The sequence below is a fragment of the Neolamprologus multifasciatus genome, chromosome 12 (assembly GCF_963576455.1).
Source record: "Neolamprologus multifasciatus chromosome 12, fNeoMul1.2, whole genome shotgun sequence".
Classification (NCBI taxonomy): domain Eukaryota; kingdom Metazoa; phylum Chordata; class Actinopteri; order Cichliformes; family Cichlidae; genus Neolamprologus; species Neolamprologus multifasciatus.
Genome location: NC_140450.1, coordinates 19,913,845 through 19,934,352, shown reverse-complemented (window position 1 = coordinate 19,934,352; position 20,508 = coordinate 19,913,845). Strand labels below are relative to the sequence as shown.

At 45.3% G+C, this 20,508-nt stretch overlaps 1 protein-coding gene across 1 annotated transcript in view; it reads left to right on the top strand.

The window, feature by feature from the left end:
- The window catches only part of setbp1 (SET binding protein 1), a 37,557-nt gene extending 17,049 nt beyond the window's left edge, over nt 1–20,508 (top strand). Inside the window, exons 3-7 of the mRNA XM_085181228.1 lie at nt 6,930–7,351; nt 7,579–9,519; nt 9,641–9,848; nt 9,970–11,038; nt 15,592–20,508. Of these exons, the coding sequence (XP_085037354.1) occupies nt 6,930–7,351; nt 7,579–9,519; nt 9,641–9,848; nt 9,970–11,038; nt 15,592–16,097 (4,146 nt within the window). The 3' untranslated portion in view covers nt 16,098–20,508. The remainder of the gene's footprint in view (nt 1–6,929; nt 7,352–7,578; nt 9,520–9,640; nt 9,849–9,969; nt 11,039–15,591) is intronic.

Genomic DNA, 20,508 nt, shown 5'->3' with positions numbered 1-20,508 from the left:
TTCAGTGTTTTGAATGCGGATCAGATCGATACACAATCTAAACATCGTAGAAGTGTATCGCTAAAAATTTTCAACCTAGCCCTTCCAATGTTGGCCAGGCTCTAAAACTGTTATTATTCTTCAAGTGTTTGGTTTGAAAAGATTCTGAACTTTATATAAACACATCAATGCGCTACATGTTTCACACTGAACATTCAAAAGCATGGAAGCCAGCTGCTTTTTTCAGTCTTTTTCTTTCTGCCCAGTTTTATCTCTTTGCACCAGGCTTTGTAAAATAATCAAGCTGCACTTCTGCTGTTTGTTTATGCTCGTTGTCTCTTAAGTATGGATACAGACATGAATAAATGATATAAATGTGTCTGTCTATCCCTCTGTCTGTGTGTCTGTCCCTTGGGGCAGCTCAGACTAAACAAACAGCTGTGTTTATGAAGCAAAGAAGAGCCACAAGGGTCCTCTGTTTACTGGTCCATTTCAGCACACAGGCATACAAAATGTTCACATGCATGCACTGAAATACACACTCACGAATGCCCCGTGCTCCTCATCTTTTACCTGCCCCGCTCTGTTGCTTATTTGACCCCTGGTGTTTTCTGCTCTATCTCTTTCCCTCTGCCCCCTCTGCTCAGTGCTCGCTCGCTCTCAGACCGAGAGGAATGCCACTTTGTGTGACCTCTCACCCACACCAAGGAGGGGTGCTGCTTTAGATGAGGGAGTGAGGGGGCAGCTGCAGTCATGTGCCTGGGCTTGAAGGGAAATGCACATACACACTCACACACACTCACACACACATACACAGAGAGCCAGGTTTCTAGTTAGCTAAAAGACATTAATTCTGGTAGTTTTGTATACGCATACATGTAGTTGTTGTAGATGTGCTCCTCTCCTTCACCCACCTCTTTTTGTGACCATCTGAGAAAGTGTAGGATGCTGCGGTCTGTGCGTGTGTGTGTGCGAACACACGAGTGGAGTGCAGCCTCACACAAAGACGTTATTGTTGGTGAGAGGGGGCCTGAGGGGAGGCAGGCAGTCTGATTGGTTAAGACTATTGTGTCTCACTTTGCCCATTCTCCCTGTCACTGAGGATGTCATTACGGTGGCTCTCTAACTTGTTCTCCGTCTCCTTCCTTGCCACCCCTACTCCCCCACACCCTTACAAGCCAGAGATCATCTGAGGACTTGAGATATTCACAGAAACATTCGGACTGAGCAATGAAAATGTTCCTTTGCAAACTTCAAAACTTGCCTTGCAGACACCAGAGTCCTTCTACAAGACATATATTTAGTCATCCATTAACAATTGTTTGCTTTTCTTTATCAATATAAGTATGATATTGCAGTGTTATATAGTAATATATGCTGGATGGTAAAGAAGTGAAAAAACCTGCAGGTGATGTGGCTGCATATCGATTCACTAACCAGACAGACAACAATAACTTGCAGTGAATTATTTTTAAGTAGCTAATCAGTGAGTGGGGCTGTTACAGACTGCTGTTTGCCAGAGAGGAAGTGTTTAATCTCCGCGCAGCTTCTGTCTTGAATTACCCATCATTCCACACAGGAAGTCATCCCTTAGGACTTTGAGCAGCTCATTGGAGCTTAATTGTTTCCTGTTGTACAGAAGTGCTATGATTGGGTCATATGGTGCACAGAGTAAAGTGACCAACACAATGCGTTGGTTTTATACTATGTGCAGCAGCACATGTGCCTGTTTTGTTGTATAATTTCCTTACCCTAAAAGATGCGCTGTTCTAACAACTTTCTGTAGTCATGTTGCATCCAAAAAGCATTACACTTGTTCTAATGTTGTACATTTTCTTTGTTTTTAAACTTATGTGCTGACTGACATCTATAGATTGTTTTAACACGTACATACAGGGAACAATTTGTGGATAATTGCCATTTTAAAAAAGTCAAATGTGGTTGTTAACGCTATTCAAAAACCGGGCACACCAGCGCCCATGCACACCATTAATGCTAATAGCAGGGATTAGATATACACTATATGTAGCATGTAAATGTGTCTGTCATTACTGAGGGGGTGAAAACCTCCAAATGCACCATAATAGCATGCTTCGGTTCAGCCAATCACGGGCTTTGTTCAGATTGAGTCATCTACCTCTGAGCGTGTCTGAAGAGAGTGTGACAAGGAGACTCTTTGGTGTTTCGCTGCTATCTTTAGGAGCACTCCAATCTGAAGGATTACTGCTGTGGACGTAGGAGGAAACATTTTACTTGAGACCTACTGCTGCGCCTTGAATGCAGCTTGTGCTTTACAGCTATCTAAAGGAAGAATACACAATAGATCGAAGGCTTGATCATGCTCAGCAGGAAGGGTACATAAAAAGGCACGTAGGAAAGAAAATACTGCAGAAAAAGTTAGCTAGAGCCCCTTTTTTCCTACTGTGGCTGTAGGCTGAATGCATAGTTTTGGAATTGCAGCATTAAGTGGAGAGTGGAAGTTTTTCAATGGAGCCCAGTTTCCAAACTTTCCCACCCAAGTTTCCCAGATGAAGCTTTGTCTGGCACAGATGCCACCAGATCTGAGATAGTAAAGTGCTGGCTGAGCGGGAATATGCTGAGTGAAAACAGACATGCAGACACACAAACACAATTTTAGGCAGTAGCTTGATCCCAGTGATCCACAAACTGTCCCACCTTGACAACCCCTCCTTTTTCCTCCCATTTCTCCTCCCTCTTTTCTCTCCCCTGCTGTGGGTTGCCTCAGGCGCATGAATGGAAGTCTTTATTCCCGGGAGAACTGGTGGGAAGAACGAGAGAACGAGAAACAAGGATAAGGGGGTTGGCAAGGAGGGAGGGGGGAGGTCTGTGAGAGTGGCCACAAGATCAACACAGTGCCACAGCTCCTCTTTTCTCCTCCATCGCTTTTCCCTCCTTTTCTCTGCGCTCACCCCTCCGCCCCCGCCCCCCCTTCCCAACCCGCGCCTTTCTATCCCGTTTTAAGTGCTGTGGATACAAAGCCCTGTTAGTATTCATGGTGTTTGTTTGCAGAGGAACTCTCTTTCTGTCTGTGTGTGTGTGTGTGTGTGTGTGTGTGTGTGTGTGTGTGTGTGTGTGTGTGTGTGTGCGCAGACCTGTCAGAAACACAGATCACAGAGAAGCAGTGCTGTGAATGGAGCTGGGGAGAAGCGGGCGGGGTGGTGGGGTGGTAGTTCCCACAGGAGGAAAATGGTCAGCTCCAAAAAAAGGGAAAAAAGAAGAAGAAGAAAAGGATGAAGGGGGGAAGGGGGGTTAGTGCACAAGGCCATGGGGGCAGAGGGAGACAGTATGGTGTCAAAACCAAGAGAGGCTGCGTGACAAGGTGTTACAGAGAGGAAAGGAGAGGATCATATCAATCATAAGGTTTCGGAGGGGAACCAGTAGCAAACGAGTCTAGGCACCTCTCTCCTTGTTTTTCTGCTGGTCCTCTTCTTCCCTCCCTTTCTGCTGCTCTCATTCTTTTAGTTGCACCCCATTCCTCCCTCCCACTCTCTCCCTCTCTCCCTTCTCTCTCTCTCTCTGTGCCTCTCTCTCTCTCCCTCTCTTTTTCTCTTTGTGTGTCTGTCTGGACAGCTGCCCAGTTCCATACACAGGGAAAAATGAAACACTCTAACCGCTGGGCGTGCAGCCAAATAAAAGGCTGCGAAAAACTATTTGAAGGGCAGCGTGTTTGTGTGCGCCTGTGTGTGTGTCTGTGTGTGAGTGTGTGCGCGTGCAAGGAGGTTGTGTATATGTTTGCCCCTGTATATGTATATGTGTGTGTTTATATGCGGGTCTGGTTGTGAGATTTGGGTGTGCCTGTTTAGGGTGTTCTTTCCCAGTATAATGGTGCAGCCAGGGTGCTATGTGCATGTGTGTGTGTGTCACGGAGCGGGAGCAGTTCCTGAATTTCAGTTTGTTGGTGGAGAAATGAAAGGTTGCAGGAGAGGAAAAGGACAGCAGGGACCGGCACATACCTCCCCTCACATCAAACTGGAGGATAGAAGAACACAGTGTTTTACATCCAGATTGTCATTTGAAACAGCCTGCTCAGCGTGATACATTTATACACACACACACACGCGCGCACTTATTTGTCAGTAAATATATGCTGACTCATTTGCAAAGTGCCTTTCAGTTGGGTGATTGCAGCACTTAGTCACATATTATCCATGACCTCCTCCTCCTGTGCTCTGACCTTATCTGATGGTTACGTCACCACTGGAAAGGAATGTACAGCTCCATATCTGCCAGCACTCAGGTGTTGGACAGCCAGCATTAAATCCATGTTGCTGCGGTGCTGATCCAGAGAAAGACATCTTAGAAAAAAGGCAGTTGACTCAGCTGTGTTGTAAACACAGCCCCAAGAGCCCCGTGGGGAAGAAGAGTGCGTCGGATGGGTTGAGAAGCAAAGATGCTTCAGATGCTTCGGCCCTAAGCTGGTGTTTATCGTTATGTGATCAGTAGGGGTCTTGTAGAAAGATGGCCTGTGTGGAAAAAGGTTGAAGCTTCACAGTTCTTTTTCGCTTGTGAGCTGCACACGGGTCAGAGTCCAGTGCTTATGCTCATTTCCCGACCGCTGCCCCCTGCTGCAGGTCAGCAGTAGCACAGGGAGATAATGGCTTATTCACAGAGTGCACCACAAGAGCAGGCAGTGTATAAAACAAACATTAGAAAAAAACCCATCTGAATCAATTTGCTTGCTTATGAAGGCTCTGGAGACCTATGAGTAACAAGTTTTTAGTGCATGGTATTGACCACCAGTGTGGCGATGAGTTCTTTATGAAATTTAAATCAAAATGTGAATAAGTGAATGGTTAAGTGAGTAAGCTGACCCTGTCAGGAAAAGACAAAGAAGGAAAGTTTCACTGTGCTCACAGCAACAACAGCAACAACTATGGGAGTGCCTCAGTTTGTATTTGCTTGCTGGAATATCAGACATTGCGTGTTTTTTCCCTGGAAATGCTTTGTCGAGTATAAGAGGCATAGAGGAGGGGAGACGAAGGAGAGGGTGGTAGAAGGGAGGAAACTAAGAACAAAAAGCTGAACTGGTGCCAGCAACCCAGCTTCAACCGGAAAAATGTAGGAGGAGGGGGCTTTCTATTTCTTCATTTTTTTTTTCTTCTTTTTTGCTCTCCTGTCTCTTGTAGGAAAGGTGTCCCTCTCTTTATTATCTCTCTGTGGTTGCTTTGTGGTCTGTGGGGAAGATACATTTTCTCTGTGTGCGTAGTGTATGTCTGCTGGTCGCACTCTTAACCGCCCACATCACCCTGCTGTCTGTTTTTTTTCCTGTGCCCTCCTTTAACCTGAAACAGCAGGTATTCTAGGACAGGTTAAATGAGAAAGCAAGTGTGTATCAGGTGTCTGTCATCTTACCCCTCTGTGGACTCACAGCGCCTCTTCTCCAGTGTCAATGTGTACACACACACACACATATACTTGACAACTGAAAGGATACCATGGCAGTGCGTTCAGGAGATAAATTTGAGCGTGCATTTACATACCTGCATTTGCTGGCTTCGTTAATCATTTACAGCGCTCAGAATTTGCGCACGTGCCCAGTATGTGTTTTCACCCATGTGTTGTGAGTGTTGTGCCTCTCAGCGTTTGTGTGTGTGTGTGTTTTTGTGCTTGTGAATTCGTGCAGACTGCTTCTGGCCAATAAACAGCTTCTGCAACAAGTGTGGAAACATAATGAGTGTCACTACTTGACTACCGACAGCAGTCGGGAGAGCAGGGAGAGTGATAGGGAAGCAACAGAGGAGATGAAGGCTGAACTGGATGTTAGCAGGGAAGGGAAATATATGGCACTCTTGACCTCGCAAATATGTACGCTGTCATAAAAGTGCACGATAGATTTTATTGTTGTGCGTCTGCGTGGCTGTGTATATTTATCTGTGAAGAGGAGATATCTTATCAACTGACAAGGAGCTGCTCCATCTAGACCAGATTAGCGTTTTCAAACATGTGTAGCCGGGATTTTGTAAAGTCTTTGAAATGTGTGCATCTACTGTATACAAGCGTGAGTGTGTGCGTGTGCACTTGCACGCCCGTGTGTACATGCTGAGAGGCAGGCCTGTGGTTAGGTTACATCTCCCTGCAGCGCAGCAGAACAGTGTCTCGTTGCGTCATACTGAGTCTGTTAATAACAGGCTAAACCACAAAGGCCATCCGCTGCTCTATTTCTCATCTTCCAGCAGTACACTGATTATGCAGCAGTGATACATTAAGCAGAGTTATGTGGGGGCAATACAGTATATTAAGGTTTAGTATTTTCTCCTTTAAGTGGACAAGTCTAACCGAGCAGAGGCTTACTTCAGATTTGTGGCGTTTCAGTGAAAGAAAATGTATATAAATTATATCTTACTTGCGGGACATATGTTGTGCACGGCGCCTTCTTGACAGCATGACATTGCAGTTATAGTTGAGAAAAGCGTATGAGAGCTGTCACAAACATAAATATGATCTGCAGTAAATAATGATGGATGTAGTGCAGGGACGCAGCTTCGCTATGCTACTGTGTTTAGTACTCAGACACCCCCAACTTGATTCCCTTAGCTCTCACAGCATGCAACATCCTTGCCACAGGAATTTAATTACTCAGTAAACAAGCCTTTTTTTGTGTTGCACACTGTTTTCTCATGCACGCGAGATGCATGAAAATCTTCAGATCTACTGCAAAAGCTGTCATATTAGAGAAAATCAGAGATGTGATAAGTGCTGACAAAAAAAAAAACGATAATATATGCTGAACTGGTTGCTGTGCTATGCACATGTTATATCTGTGGAGATAGGCCAATGTTAAGAAGACAGGAAATAGAGCAGTCATAGTTTTACGATCACATTATCATTATCATATCATTTGTCTATCCCTGCAGCTATATAAGGCTGTCTCATGATTGCAGTTTAAATGTAGTCACCAGTCTTTGTGTCTCTTTTTGTGTCATCCCCAGACATATGAGCGCCAGTTCAGAATGCCAGAGCAGAGAGAGGGAGGCCTGCTGCAACTACTGGGAGATAATCCTTCTCTCAAACACCAGCTTCGCAGCTCCCTCCATCCTGCACACGCACTCTCGCACACACAGCAAACGCAGCACTCCCCCACTCAGAAATTTCAACACACTCACGCACCCCAGCACCAAATCGGTACAGACTGGATCCCGTCTGCAGCACCTTCTGCGTCTCCAGCTCATCCTGCGGATTCTGAGGCAGCCAGAGACTTGGCGGCAGACAGCAGAGGCTCGTTGCTAGATCCGAGCCAAGCTTTCTCACGAACGGCGACGCAAAGTCCCTCACCTCAGCGGTCTCTGACTCCAGATCTGCAGCTGCCAGTGGTCACAGATGCCAGTATTCTCAACTTGACCTCTCTCAGCAGGTATATTTTAATTTCCTTGTGATGCATGATATCATGAACTGTGCACTGTGAATGGAATGTGAAAGTAACAGTAGTGAAATGTAAAAGGAAGATGTTTTAATTAACTTGACACGGTGATTCAAATTAGGTAGTAAGTATTCTGCGCAGTGTTGGTGAAATACAAAACTATCCATTCTCTTCATTTTATCGCACTCATCCTAATTATTTCTCTGTGTAAATCTCTCCAGGGGGAAGGGTCTGCAAGAGGTCAGCGAGCAGCTCTTTGGGAACATTAAGAGGAAGTACGGCAGGAAGGACTCCCAGAGGATGCTCTGTAATCCCCACAGTGCTGATTCACATTGGGGACAGCCAGAGAAAGGATCAGAGAGCCCAAATAATTCAGAGGAGAGGCAGAAGTACAGGCAAGAGGAGACAGCTGAGCGGTTCCATGAAGAAAGAGAGGAAAGGAGAAAAGAGGAACGAGAGCGAACAATTGCTGGGAGGAAAGGAGACGAAGAAGACAGAGGGATGCCCATGCTGGCAGAGGAAGCGAAAGGGAGAAAGAGGCGGAGAAGGCCTTCTTTTGACGAGTCGTTTTCTGTAGAGGAGCAATCTCAGCAGCGGACTCTGGACTCTGATGCAACAGAGAAGCAGCAGCCTGGGCCTTTAGAAGCCAGAGGAGCACATAAGATAGAAACTCACAAAAATGATTCTCGATTCGTGAGTCAAGCTGATATCAGTGCAGAAAGGCTGGATAAAGCAGAAAGAGGAGATAAAGTTGACAAAAGAGAAAAGGGAGAGAGAGTGGACAAGGTGGAAATGGGAGAGACAGTTACAAATGGGGCTGACCAAGAGTCACATCTGAGCGCAAACAGGATGAAAAAGAACCCCTTGGGTCGTCCTAAGATCAGCGCGGACACCCTTAAACCCAGAGATCCAGCTCACAATCACATCAGCAAACCCAGTCTCAGCTTGAACCCTAGATTCCCCTGCCCAAACCCCAGCCCCAGCCCCCGCAGTAACATCAGCCCTATCCCCAGCCCCAGACCCAGGGCAAACATCAGCCCCAGTCCAAGCCCCAGATCAAGAGCCGATATGAGCCCGAGTCCAAGTCACAGCACCAGCTCTACGGCCAGTTCCAGACCGACCAAGGCCAACGACAGGTGGTCCTACCTGAAATCAAAAAGCCATGCCAGCATTACATCACCGCAGAGAGAAAACTTGGGTAGCCTCGCAACCTTAGCTGACCCGCCCTCTGCTTTCCCCATTACCCCTTCCAGCCCGCTCTACACCAACACTGACAGCCTGACAGTCCACACTCCCATTAAGAGGAAACGAGGCCGCCCCAAGAAACAGCCACTCCTAACTGTGGAGACCATTCACGAGGCCACTTCCACCTCACCTCCAAGCCCATTGGCCCAGGAAACCACTGCAGGGCTAAATCGTAGGAGGAAGACGCACACACTGAACACTTTAGTGCAAATGGCCTCCACGATGACCAATGCCAACAGTCTCAAACTAAAGCGTGGAAGGGGGCAATCCAGGCCAGTGAATAAGACGAAGCTTGGGAAAATGCAGAGCATCCTGAATGAAATCCTTTCAGGATCAAGTCAAAATGGCACTCTGGCTCTGAAGTCATCTTCTGCTCCTGTTACCTCAGCTATGAGTGCCATGGCATCCACCATTGAAGCTCGACTGGGAAAACAGATAAATGTGAGCAAAAGAGGAACCATCTACATTGGTAAGAAGAGAGGGCGGAAACCTAGAGCAGAAACTCAAGGCTCCACTCCTCTCAAAACCACTCGGGACAAGCCAGCATTGTCTGTCTCCACATCGAGTCTCTACGAATGCCCCGCAGTGCCTTCCTCCACCTCATCTCCCAGCTCTAGTGCTCCGTCTATAAGAGCCAGTCACTCTGATGCTGCTATGCCCAGTTTGCAGCCCATTTCAGCCTTGCCCTCTAAACCAGCTGGCAGGAGCTTTCTCACTGGGGGATGGAAATTGTCTCCTCCTCGACTTCTGGCTAATTCACCATCCCACCTGTCAGAGGGGGCGTCAGTGAAAGAGGTAACTCTGTCCCCCATCAGCGAGTCCCACAGTGAGGAGACTATTCCCAGTGACAGTGGGATTGGGACGGACAACAACAGTACCTCAGATCAAACTGAGAAGGGTCATGCCTCTCGACGAAGGTGCAGTAGACTGCTGTTATACTCCTTTACTTGCTTTATAGGCATTTTGTTCTGTATGTAATAGATTGGCACACATTCATTTACCTGCTGTTTTAATGTGATTTATGTTGTGTTTATACAGGTATTCATTTGATCTGTGTGGGTTTGAGGCTGCGGAGGCAGCAGCTTTGGAAGCATCCAACAGAGGTGGCAGAACACGCTGCGAGCGCCAAGTAACGGCTGTCGATAACTTTCTGTCGCAGCAGGAGAAGAAGCAAAAGCATCATCGGCGGAAGAGGAAGTGCCTACAGAGTCGGGATCATCTTCATTTTCTCTCTGAACTGGACGAGGTTAGAAACACTGTAACAAATCCTGCGTGTGAGCCTTTAACAACCGCTCTAATGTACAAGCGTGCACTAAAGGGTGTGGGTTTGTTTTTCTAAATGTTTCCTGTTTCCTTCCTCCCTGTAGGTCGTGTTAAAGCTCCAGCAGTTACGAGTGTCTCACAGACGATTCACCTGCTACCCCCAGCATCCCTATCCTTCCATTTTCCGCCTCAACTTCCACCATTACTACCCTATTACCTACGACTCGTACCCTTGTGACTCCAGTTCATACCTCCGCAGGAGTGCTGATCTGAAGGCTAAGAGGAGACGCGGTCGTCCAGCCAAAGCCAGCGAGCCAATCACATCGAAGCTGCCTTTTGTTCAAGGATATGGTTATCCGCTGGCAGGGGGAAATTACTATGCAGCACCGTATGCGATGCCTTACGCTCCTCCTCTGAGTCTGGGCTACTTTCCCCCTACTCCCCCATTTTATCTGCCCCATCACTCGCTAGGACCGGCGCCCCCATCTCCCTTCATGAGACCTGCTGTGCCCCCTCCCAAAGCTTTCCACTCCAGCGGACACTCAAAAATCCAGCCCGGTGCCAAGCTTTGCACCACTAGTGGTCCACTTCAGGGGCCATCTGTAAGGGGAGAGGGTTTGGGATCCCTGGGCAGCAGCAGCGCAGGTGGTCTTGCAGGGGTTCGTCTCCACAAGAGGAAGCACAAGCATAAACATAAGCACAAGGATGAACCTCTTCTTTCACCACGAGACCGGCAGGACCTGGGAGGACTTTTCAGCGGAGCTAAGACCAATGCACGCCTCAGCATGCTGAGTGAGAGGAGAGACTTGGCCAGTCAGGGTCCTTCAAAGCTTCTGGACAAGCAGAGGAGCAATGGCAGAGGCTCTTCAAACCTGGGATCCAGCTTAGGGATTTTTGAGTCTGACCAGCTGTCATCACACTCTCTTGCTGACAGTCAGTTCCATTCCCTTCAGACTGGGCAGCCTAAAAAGAGCTTCATGGGCAGCTATAGTAGCCAGTCGCAGCGGGCAGAGTCAGCGTCTGACCTATTTTCGGGGTCACAAGAGGACGAGTGCGGCGGAAGGAGCAGGCGGACGAGGCTCACCGTGTTTGGAGATCAGGGCTTAATGTCATTCCAAACGACGAGGCAGGAGCCAGAACAGATGAACAAGTGTCCCAGTCCCTCCCTCACTGGTAAGAGAATACACTATATTTATGAGAAAGCGCACTGCATTGTATGTTGGACTTAAAAACAGCAGCAGTTGTTTTCTGTTCACTGGGACAGCATGATAAAGCACATTGCTTTCTTTAATGAAGTGTTGGAGGTTTGAGGTTTGCCTAAAATGCAGTAACTCCTGTTGTTTGCTTGTCTTTGCTTATCCAAGCCGTTCATTCATGGCTATACACAGGCTCACCCTGTGTTCCAAATCTGAGATGTAAATATCATTCACTGTAAAGGGGCCTACAGAACCATAATGTGACTCCCCTAAAAGTAGCATCCAGGAGCTGCATTTTCCAGTCTAAACTACAAATGTGCTCACCCTGTTAAATATCTGCACACCCGCTATAACATCAACACGGCCACCACTTTGAAGCAAATGGTTATGTTAATGTATTTGACTGCTCTGCATGACTGATGTTCATTTACAATTAATATACTGGAGATTAGCATATAATTGCACAGTTAGAGCTCCGGTTCCCATTGTGCTTGTAGAGGGGGGATAATGTTTAGCCAAAGTATGTTTTATGTTAAGTTACATGTGCACAGATTTGCGTTTTGGATTGGTGGTGAGAGAGATATGTCCTTTACAAAATAACAGCGACATTGTTGTGTCCATTATCTTAAATGTGGTGCACATGTTCTGTTACGTGTTTATGTGAACAGACAGCGGTACGTCCAAGTAATGTCCAAAATGTATGAACAGCTGTTTGCACTTGTTCCTTAGTGATTTCCCAATGTTTATATGCGCTATATAAAGCGCGAGGGAGTGAAGAGTCCAGACACAGGCTTACTTTACCTCTAAATAAACCCATGAATGGATCACATGTGGAAAGCTTATGATCTGAAGCATCGGCAGCGTGTAAGCAGCTGACATTACCAGCAGTGGACCTTATTACATCACATCACTACTTATCTGTTAGACAGAAGTAGGAAGCCAGAATTTATTAATGAAAGAAAAACTATACGAATGATATTTGATACATGATACTATGCTAGCCCGTGGAACTGGAAGAAAGAGACACATACATACTTTTACAAATCACTTATATGTGATCAGAACTGTTAATGTAGCCAAATGAGAGCATGTTTGCAAAAAAAAAGGTTATACATTAATATTAAACTCTGTTCCTGGGTGTTAATTGACTTCTGTTATTTTCTGGATTATCACATTTAGTCAGTTAACTGGGTTTTCCCATTTTAAATGTAGATTTAGTAATACATGTCAAGGTGATTCCTATTATAAATATGCTTATGCACATCATTATCGGGGCTTAAAGCAGACAAAGAGACTGGGTAGCACCGAATTCTCACCACCCAATGAATGTGTATTTTGGTACATTCTGTATTCTGCTGTCTTTGAGCACATCTGGCTGGGGATAAAGAGAACGTAATGCATGGATGGAGACGACTATAATTCACCAATCTCTCCTACCTCCCCACCCTGCCTCCCTTCCCTCTCTCCTGCCAATGCTTTTGCCAGAGATATATTATTCACACAGTATGATTTATTTTCTACAGACACGCCGTAAAAGGCCCTTGCCTGTGTTAAAAGAGCTGGCTGGTAGCCAGGGGTTTAATGACTGGGGCCTAGTCCAGTGGCGGGGAGGAGAAGCCAGGGGCTCAGTTAGAATACACCCCCACCCCCCCCCCACCCCAGGGGATCCAGGACGGATGACTCATATACACCCCTCCCCCTCCCCCCATAATGACTCCTCCTCCCCCAACCCATCCATATTATCCCTCTAGTGTTGTTATACCTCTTCTACCCTCTGTGTCCTTCCCTTCCCTTTTGCTGCTTCTGCAGTTCTTGCCCTTGCGTTCCCCCTCTGCCTCTCTCCCATGGTTCCCACATCCACACGCAGATTTCCCCTCGTTCCTCTGCCTCATCTCTCTCTCCATCTCCCCCTTCTAGCTCTCTCCTTCTTCCCTTTCACTTTTTGCTTTTTCCCTTGTCTCCCCTCCCCCTCATTTTCCCATTACTCTCTTTACTCACCACCTCCCCCCCCCCACACACACACTCCTCCTCTAGCATGACTTACTGCTTCACTTCACAGCTTTAGTCCAATTAAAACACAGACGCATGTGCATGAGAATGCTCGCCGCACATGCAGGCGCAGGCCCCCGCGTACACACAGATATACGGGTCCCCATCCAGATGTAAAATTCATACTATTATCTGAGCGTGCAACAATGAGTTTGACGGTCATGGACAAATCATTAAGCACACCCGTGTCTCTGCGTGTGTTGTGCGTTTGCTTCTTAAGCAGACCTTGCTGAATCAGTTGTAACTTTCTTACATGAATGTCTGAATGAAAGTCTTCAATGAATAATTGGGAAAAAATTTTTGTGGCAAGTCAAGCCAAGTTGTATTTATTTTGCCCAGTATAACAAATCACAGATTTGCCTCAAGGGGCTTTGCAGTCTGCACAGCATACAACACACTTATCTGGACTGATCCCCGGTCCAGATAAGATAGGACATGTGATAGATGCTCTGTGTACGCCATAAAACAACATAGTAAATTACCAGTGTAAACAGTCAGGATGACAGAAATAATAGATAATATAGAAGCGTAGATTTGGGAGGACATCAAGCAGCTTTCGGTTAGGGGGTCGAGAGTGCAAGAGGAGAAGACGAGGATATAGATTAAGATCCAAAACATCTGGAAAGAGGCACCCACTGCCAGGATAGAGAAGTGACCGGACCTGCGGTAGTCCGGCAAGTCACGCAGCTTGTTTAAACACATGCACAGACCTTCATCGAGAAAAAAAATTACACTAAATGAGATACATCAAGGATTATTTTAATCTGTCTCTGAAAAGTGCTCTCAGCTACAGCACAGGCAGTGGATAAGTGAGCATAGCTGTGACTTCCTATTTCACAGAGAAACAGGTTCTCGGTACTATACTGCCTCTCACACTGCTGAAGGTCACTGGTTTTATGTTCCGTGTATGGCGCTCATAAATTTTTGCTACTTTGTAGTGTGTGTGTGTGTGTGTGTGTGTGTGTGTATGTGAACTGAGCATGTGCTCACTTCTGCTGCAGCTCATAAACCACTGCTACTTAGTGCTTTGTGCATTAACTAATTTCACTGTCAGGCCCGAATTTTTGACCAACAACAGCGTGATATTCTTCTGCGGTTTGTATGGGAGGTAGTTAGGCGGCTTTTTATCTTTCCCTTACTCTTAATTCATAAGCAAACAGCTCCGTGCGGTGCTTTTCAAATTTTCATACCCATCATTACCATTTGGTCTCTTTAGGATGAAAAAATATTGTATTCTGCTAGTTGTGGCAGTTCACTGACGTTGTGCAAATCTTTAAAAAAATCTATTAAATATTAAATGCTCCCCCCTTATGTTTTATGAAAGAGACATATTCTAAATGTCTTGAGCATCATTTTTCACACATTTTCCTGTAACACAGCCAACAATATTTAAAGTATAAAACTGAAAAAGCATCTTTGATTTAATGTACTCATCAAATGTTAGAGCACTGAAGAAACCTGCTACACCATATCAGCAGGAGTCTGCGGGAAAGGAAGAAAGGCTAGAGCGCAGGAATCCAGCAATAGGAGTAAAAAGCTCAAGGAAAAGAGACGAAGCATGTTGCGTGCACACTGCTTGGGGACTGGTGGTTGATTGTGCTTTTCCTCCATTTTGGCTGTGGCTCAGTCCGAGCCCCGGGAACAGTGCCCAGACAGGGAGGAGGGGGAAGCGAAGAAATGGGACATAGATGGGAAACAAAAAGAATGACAGAGACAGACTAAGATCAGGAAGCGGTCTCTGAAATAAAGATGGAAATGAAATGGTGCAGTGTTACCAGTTTAATTGAAAATTAGAGAGTAGCATATTGCCGCCCATGAAGAGACGAGTGGAAGAGAGAATGTGAGTGACGGGGAAAGAGTAAGGATAGAGCAATGTGTAAAGGGCATACTGCCCAGTTCACCAGTGTGAAGGAAACAATATGGCTCCAGTTTCTTCTGCTCAGCCATTCTGAACTGCTGAATTCATTTTTTGTGCATGTGTATGTATGCATCTGTGTGTTTTTGTATCTGTGTCTGTATGCGCATGTGCATGTGGACAAGAGTGCCGATATGTGTGTTTGTGTTGCTGTGTGTGTTTAGCTTTTTGGCAGTCTGTGCTCCAGATGCACAGGGTTGTTATTGTGTAGCGACATATTAAATGGTTGAAGGAGACATTTCCTGCTAGCAGAATAGGATCTCCTCCTCTCCCCTCTTCTCTCTGCTCTCTAGTAGACAATTACAGGATAGGATCTGCTCTCCTGGCTCAGCTGGGATTTGAAAAGCTTACATGAATATCTCAAAATTAGCAGGAAGCTCTTAAAGCAAGAAAAGACTTTCTCTCCATGAGCTAAATTGGCATGATGTCTTTCCTAGTCTTTCCAAGACCGCTCTTTTTAACTGACACGCAAGCACAAATGGTCCTTTCTTTTTATAGACCTTACTTTGCTCGTTATTTTCCTTGACATTTCTCACCTGACTCTTTCTCCCTCTCTCCTCTTCCAGGTGTTCCCAGTAAGCGGAGGTATAAACGTCGCGAAGTGGAACAGATCCAGAAGGACGTAAGGAGGATGCATTCTCTGAACTTTGAGCATGTGCAGAAGATCCTTCGTGCCAAGCGCCTGCAGCGACAAGCCAAAACAGGAAACAATGTCATCAAAAGACGACCCGGACGACCCAGAAAACAACCTCTGGAGGAACCGGAGCCGACCAAGACGAGGAAGGAAGATTGGGCTGAGGTTCGAGGCTTGGACATGCTGGCTAGCAGGAGAAGTGATGAGAGGACTCTGGGGATGCCTGTTCTGGAGAGGTGCGATAATCTGCCAGGCAGACACAGCCTCAGGCCGAGCCTGACCCCCGAGCCTCTGGAGTTCTCCAGTCACGATTCCATCTCAGCAACTATTGAGACTGTGGTGCATCAAGCGCGGTCTGTGAATCCGCTGGCCAAAGGGGGAAAACGCAAAGGAAGGGGCCTCAGCAGGGACGAACTGTGGGCTCCCTCCAGTCAGTAGACTCGCAGGAGAAAGCACCTCCAGCAGAACTGGAGAGCAGTTAACGGAGGCAGTGTTTCAAGCCTATCAGATGCAGTGCCCTTAATCTTGGGACTCCTTGGTGCACTTTGACTTGTTTCTCCTCTCTGATTTGTCGCGAGGAATACAGTGGGTTGGTGGAGCAGGAGGAGGGAACACTGCTGGTGCCATCCCTCAGTTTGCTACACCCAACCAGACATGGGCCTTTCAAAGATTCATTGGACCTTTATTTACAATGGCACTATATGGTACTATTTGATACTGAATCTGATGCTCTAAAACTGTGTGGTACTTATGATAGTGTAGGATATTATGTGACTCTTTATGTATCTGATACAGTGATGTGTATGGTACTTTATGATACTGTATCTGAATGTGGCTTCAGCCATATATTTACCAGCAAGGGGAGGGGGGAATGGTTAATATAAAACTGTGCAGCTCTGCTTATTTTTGCCTTTCTGAGGAAGCTTGTCAAAAACATGTGGAATGATAACTTCAGTAATTAAGCCACCTTACCCTATTACTTCCCCTGTTTTGCTCCCATTCATCTATACCTTCCTAGTGTCCTCGCTCCCTTTGAGAAGTAACTGATACTTCCTGGCAGCTCTGCACTCGTGGTCCCCTTCCCTGCTTGACGCTCACCCCAATTCTTTAGCCCTCCCCGGTGCCTGCCGCTTAAATCCATCCCCCTTTGTCCTCTCACCTATTCCCACTAATGTTTTACATCTCCATTTCTTGAGCTCCCTCAACCTACCCGCTGTGTCATTTTTTTCCCTCTCTCCCTGCTCAGGCCTCTCCTGGGCAGTGACATAAAGGCAATATGGTGGGTTAGACTGTCCCAGACTGTACATAGAAACAAAGTCCACTGTTGCCTGCCTTGTACAATGGGAAAACCAGCTCATAGATGTGTACTGGCACACAGTATATTAAATAGAATTGTTGTACCATAGACAATGAAAGTGTGTATTGTTTTATAACCAAAAAAACAGACATGGGTGTGACTCAAGACAAGCTTGTTTTCAGACAGACAAGAACCACATGTATTCATTCATACACTCATTATTGTGTTTATAACCAGGGGGCATTGCATACAGGAGGAATATCAGGTGTATTTTTGGTAAACCTTAAAAAATTGGTTAAATGCACTATTAAAAAAGACAACAACAAAAAAAAAAGACATACACTTTCATCAATCAAATGCAGCACTTACATGCTTGTTCCAGCCTTATGTTTCGGCATTCGACGGTGTGGTTATCCAGTCCAGAAACCATACATTATTTTAATCAAATTGTATATGCAGGCTGCGCAGCCAAAAGCGTCAAACCGAAGCCCGCCGAGTCTGAATTGGACAGTTCAGCAGAAGAGGGCTCACACAGTCAGTGTTTTGAAAAAGCTAATCCCAGTCTTTCTACTTAACATAATTTTCAATCCATATCCTTGGAAAAATATTTTTGGAAAGTAAATCCAGTATTTAGATTTAGAAACCAAAGTCTCAGTATTCAGTGTATAATTTAAAAGTATCTAAATCAGAGTTTGACAAACTCTCCACCATGTTGGCACCAATGTAAAGCATTCCTATGTGCACTGTAGAATGTAGCCATCTTGGATTTTTTTTTTTTTTTTTTTTTTTTCTGCGTGTGTCAATATGTTAAACCTTTGTTAAACTCTATCGACAGTATCTGTGGCTTTGGGTAGTGGTTGGTATTTTCTCGATTAGGTGTTTCTGAATAATAAGCAATGGATCAGTGTTTCTTTGGCAACCTTGTTGAAATTTTGTTTCAGGAGATTCTGTTTTGTTCGGCCGGGGGTGGGATTCTCAGTTGCAGCAGTTCGACTTGTGCCTTATGTTTCTTTCTCTCACAAATTACCATTTGACCTGAGGAATATGAAGCGGCAAGGAGTGCCCCAGACAACGACCTAAAATGTTCATGATTGTGCAAATGACACGTGTGTCTTATTCACGAGAACCCCGAAACTGCCGGCGTCCCTTCACAACTTCCATAGTTAGCATCTTCTGTCGCTGGACACTGCTGTCTGGTGTCTCCCAGCTTCCTCCTGGTTTATTTTCTGACTCATATCATCATAACAGAGGTAGAAGGGCTGGACTGAAGGAGCTATTATATTACTGTTTTAAATCTGCATCATATACCTACCTACATACTGCTATAGCAGCGGAGGTGGACAGTGTATCAGATGTGTCTCCATCCAGTGATATTGATTGTACCCAGAGTCTTAGATATATAATTAAACACCACTTACTCTGCCCAGTAAATAATGAGAGATATAACTGATTATATACTTGGCAAAGGAGGAACAGCGGAGATTTTTATGGAAATCACGTTCTCGTACATTGTTGTTTGCTATGCATCAGGCCATGCCTGGCAGTGACCTTAAAAGGAATTTCTGTTCTGGGTCCACCCTTCGACAAAGAGAAATAAGTGGTCTTATTTACTCAATAAATTGAATTCATGTATCAAGAATTGTGAATAATACCAGTAATAATTTGTAATAAGTTGTGCAGAAAGTGACTATCATCTCATGAAAACTATAGTGACTGCAGCTCTATGCAGTACAGCCTTAACCAGATGTAAAACTACAGTATTAATGTGTCTGTTGTAAATAGTGTTAGTATGTCCATCCTGCATGGATACCAGTTAGGCTCAGCTATGCTGGGACTGTCTCCTCAAACCACAGTAGACCTTATCTCTCTATCAAGGCTGCTCAAGACCCAAGGAACTATTCAGAAAAATGACAACCTCAAGTGATTTTAATATTTGACAAATTCCACTGCCTATTGACAGTCACGGCTCCGGCCGGCTAAATTACACCGAATGCTAAAACGATTTGCCTTACCGCGCTTTTTAAAAGTTGAGGATAGAAGCCCCAACATCGTGCACTCGACCAAAAATAGGAAATCCCGGCTGACTTGTAGCTACTTTGCCTGCGGCCAGCTTGGGCAGTGCCGTAGCAGTGAGTAAGTAAGAGGGTTGTTTTGTTCGGGGAGCTCTCAGAGGAAATAGCCAAAAATACACTCGCCCTGATGTTAGTGTGCTTAACCTTGCTTTGCTAGGTGGGTCTGCAGTCTGTTGTGGCAAAGATGGGGTCTAGAAATGTGAGGCGGTGAGGTGTAGAGGATACACACTTGGCAGCTTACTCCTTCATACTGTGGTCAGTCAGCGGTCTCTGATGCTAGAGTTAAAGACCCCAGGTGTTGTCTGTCCTGTCTGTCTCTCCTACCAGCCAATGCTTCGGTGCCTTCTAACACTGACAAGTATTGTCCTAATCCAGAGCTTTCACTCTACACAGAGACTGCAGAGGGGATGTGGTTATGTATAGGGTTCAAGGTCACTGTTGTTGTGATGTACTTAGCAGCCAATCTGGACCGGTGGCTACAGGAGGCCCCTAAACACTGATGTAAGGATCCCTTACCTCGTCTTTGGCTTCAGCACCAAGGGCGGCGCAGCAGTGTTTGACCTTACGTTAGCGGTTTGGGGTGTATTTCCTGTAGTCTGCATTTACCACTTCAAAACAGCAACTAGGATGAGAGATAATGGCACCTAAGTTTTGATTTCGCCCCTCGTTCAATATGTAGCGTGCTTTGATATGCATCCTACACATGGAGCAAGGGGGTCGTGCGGAACAGAGCCTCATAAATGTACATGTAGTCATCCTCACAGCATACGTTACCATTTCTAAGCTATAATGTTCGAAGCTGAAAGTGCAGATGAAGCATTGAGAAAACCAATAAATGTACTTCTTTAGAGCACAAAGTGAGCTCTTCTAACAGTGTGGGCATATTTTAGTTTGTATACATAGTGTATTTGAGCCTTTTTCTAGAGTGGGTTTCCTTTATTTGCATGCTCAACTTGATTGTATGCATAAATATTTTAGACAAGCCGAAAGTTGCATTTCAATTGAATTTGAAGGAAGACTTGTACATTGTTTGATATGTTTCTTTTTGTAATGAATTTTTTAATTCATGAAACATTTTTGTACATTGTATGAATATTAAAAACTGCAAATATTTGACATATAGAGTAAATACTAGAGGCGCATGCATATGCATATATCCTTCACAGTATGTATGTGTAAAATGTACACATATATTTTGTATTTGCATTTGCTGGCATACAGATATGTGTCTTAAGCACATATATACCTGTAATATATATGTATATCCATGTCTGCTGGCATGCTTTTGGTCATGTTTATCTTTCATGATCTTGTAGGTTTCTTTTTTTTTATTATTATTTCTCTTTCCTCAAAAAGAAAGGCTCATTCTTTTGCTACCCTTCTGTTGGCTGGCAGCGTTGAGCACTTATTACGAAGAACTACAGTTCAAGTTGTTCATGTTATCCATTGTGTGAAATAATAAATGACTTTATTGACAGTT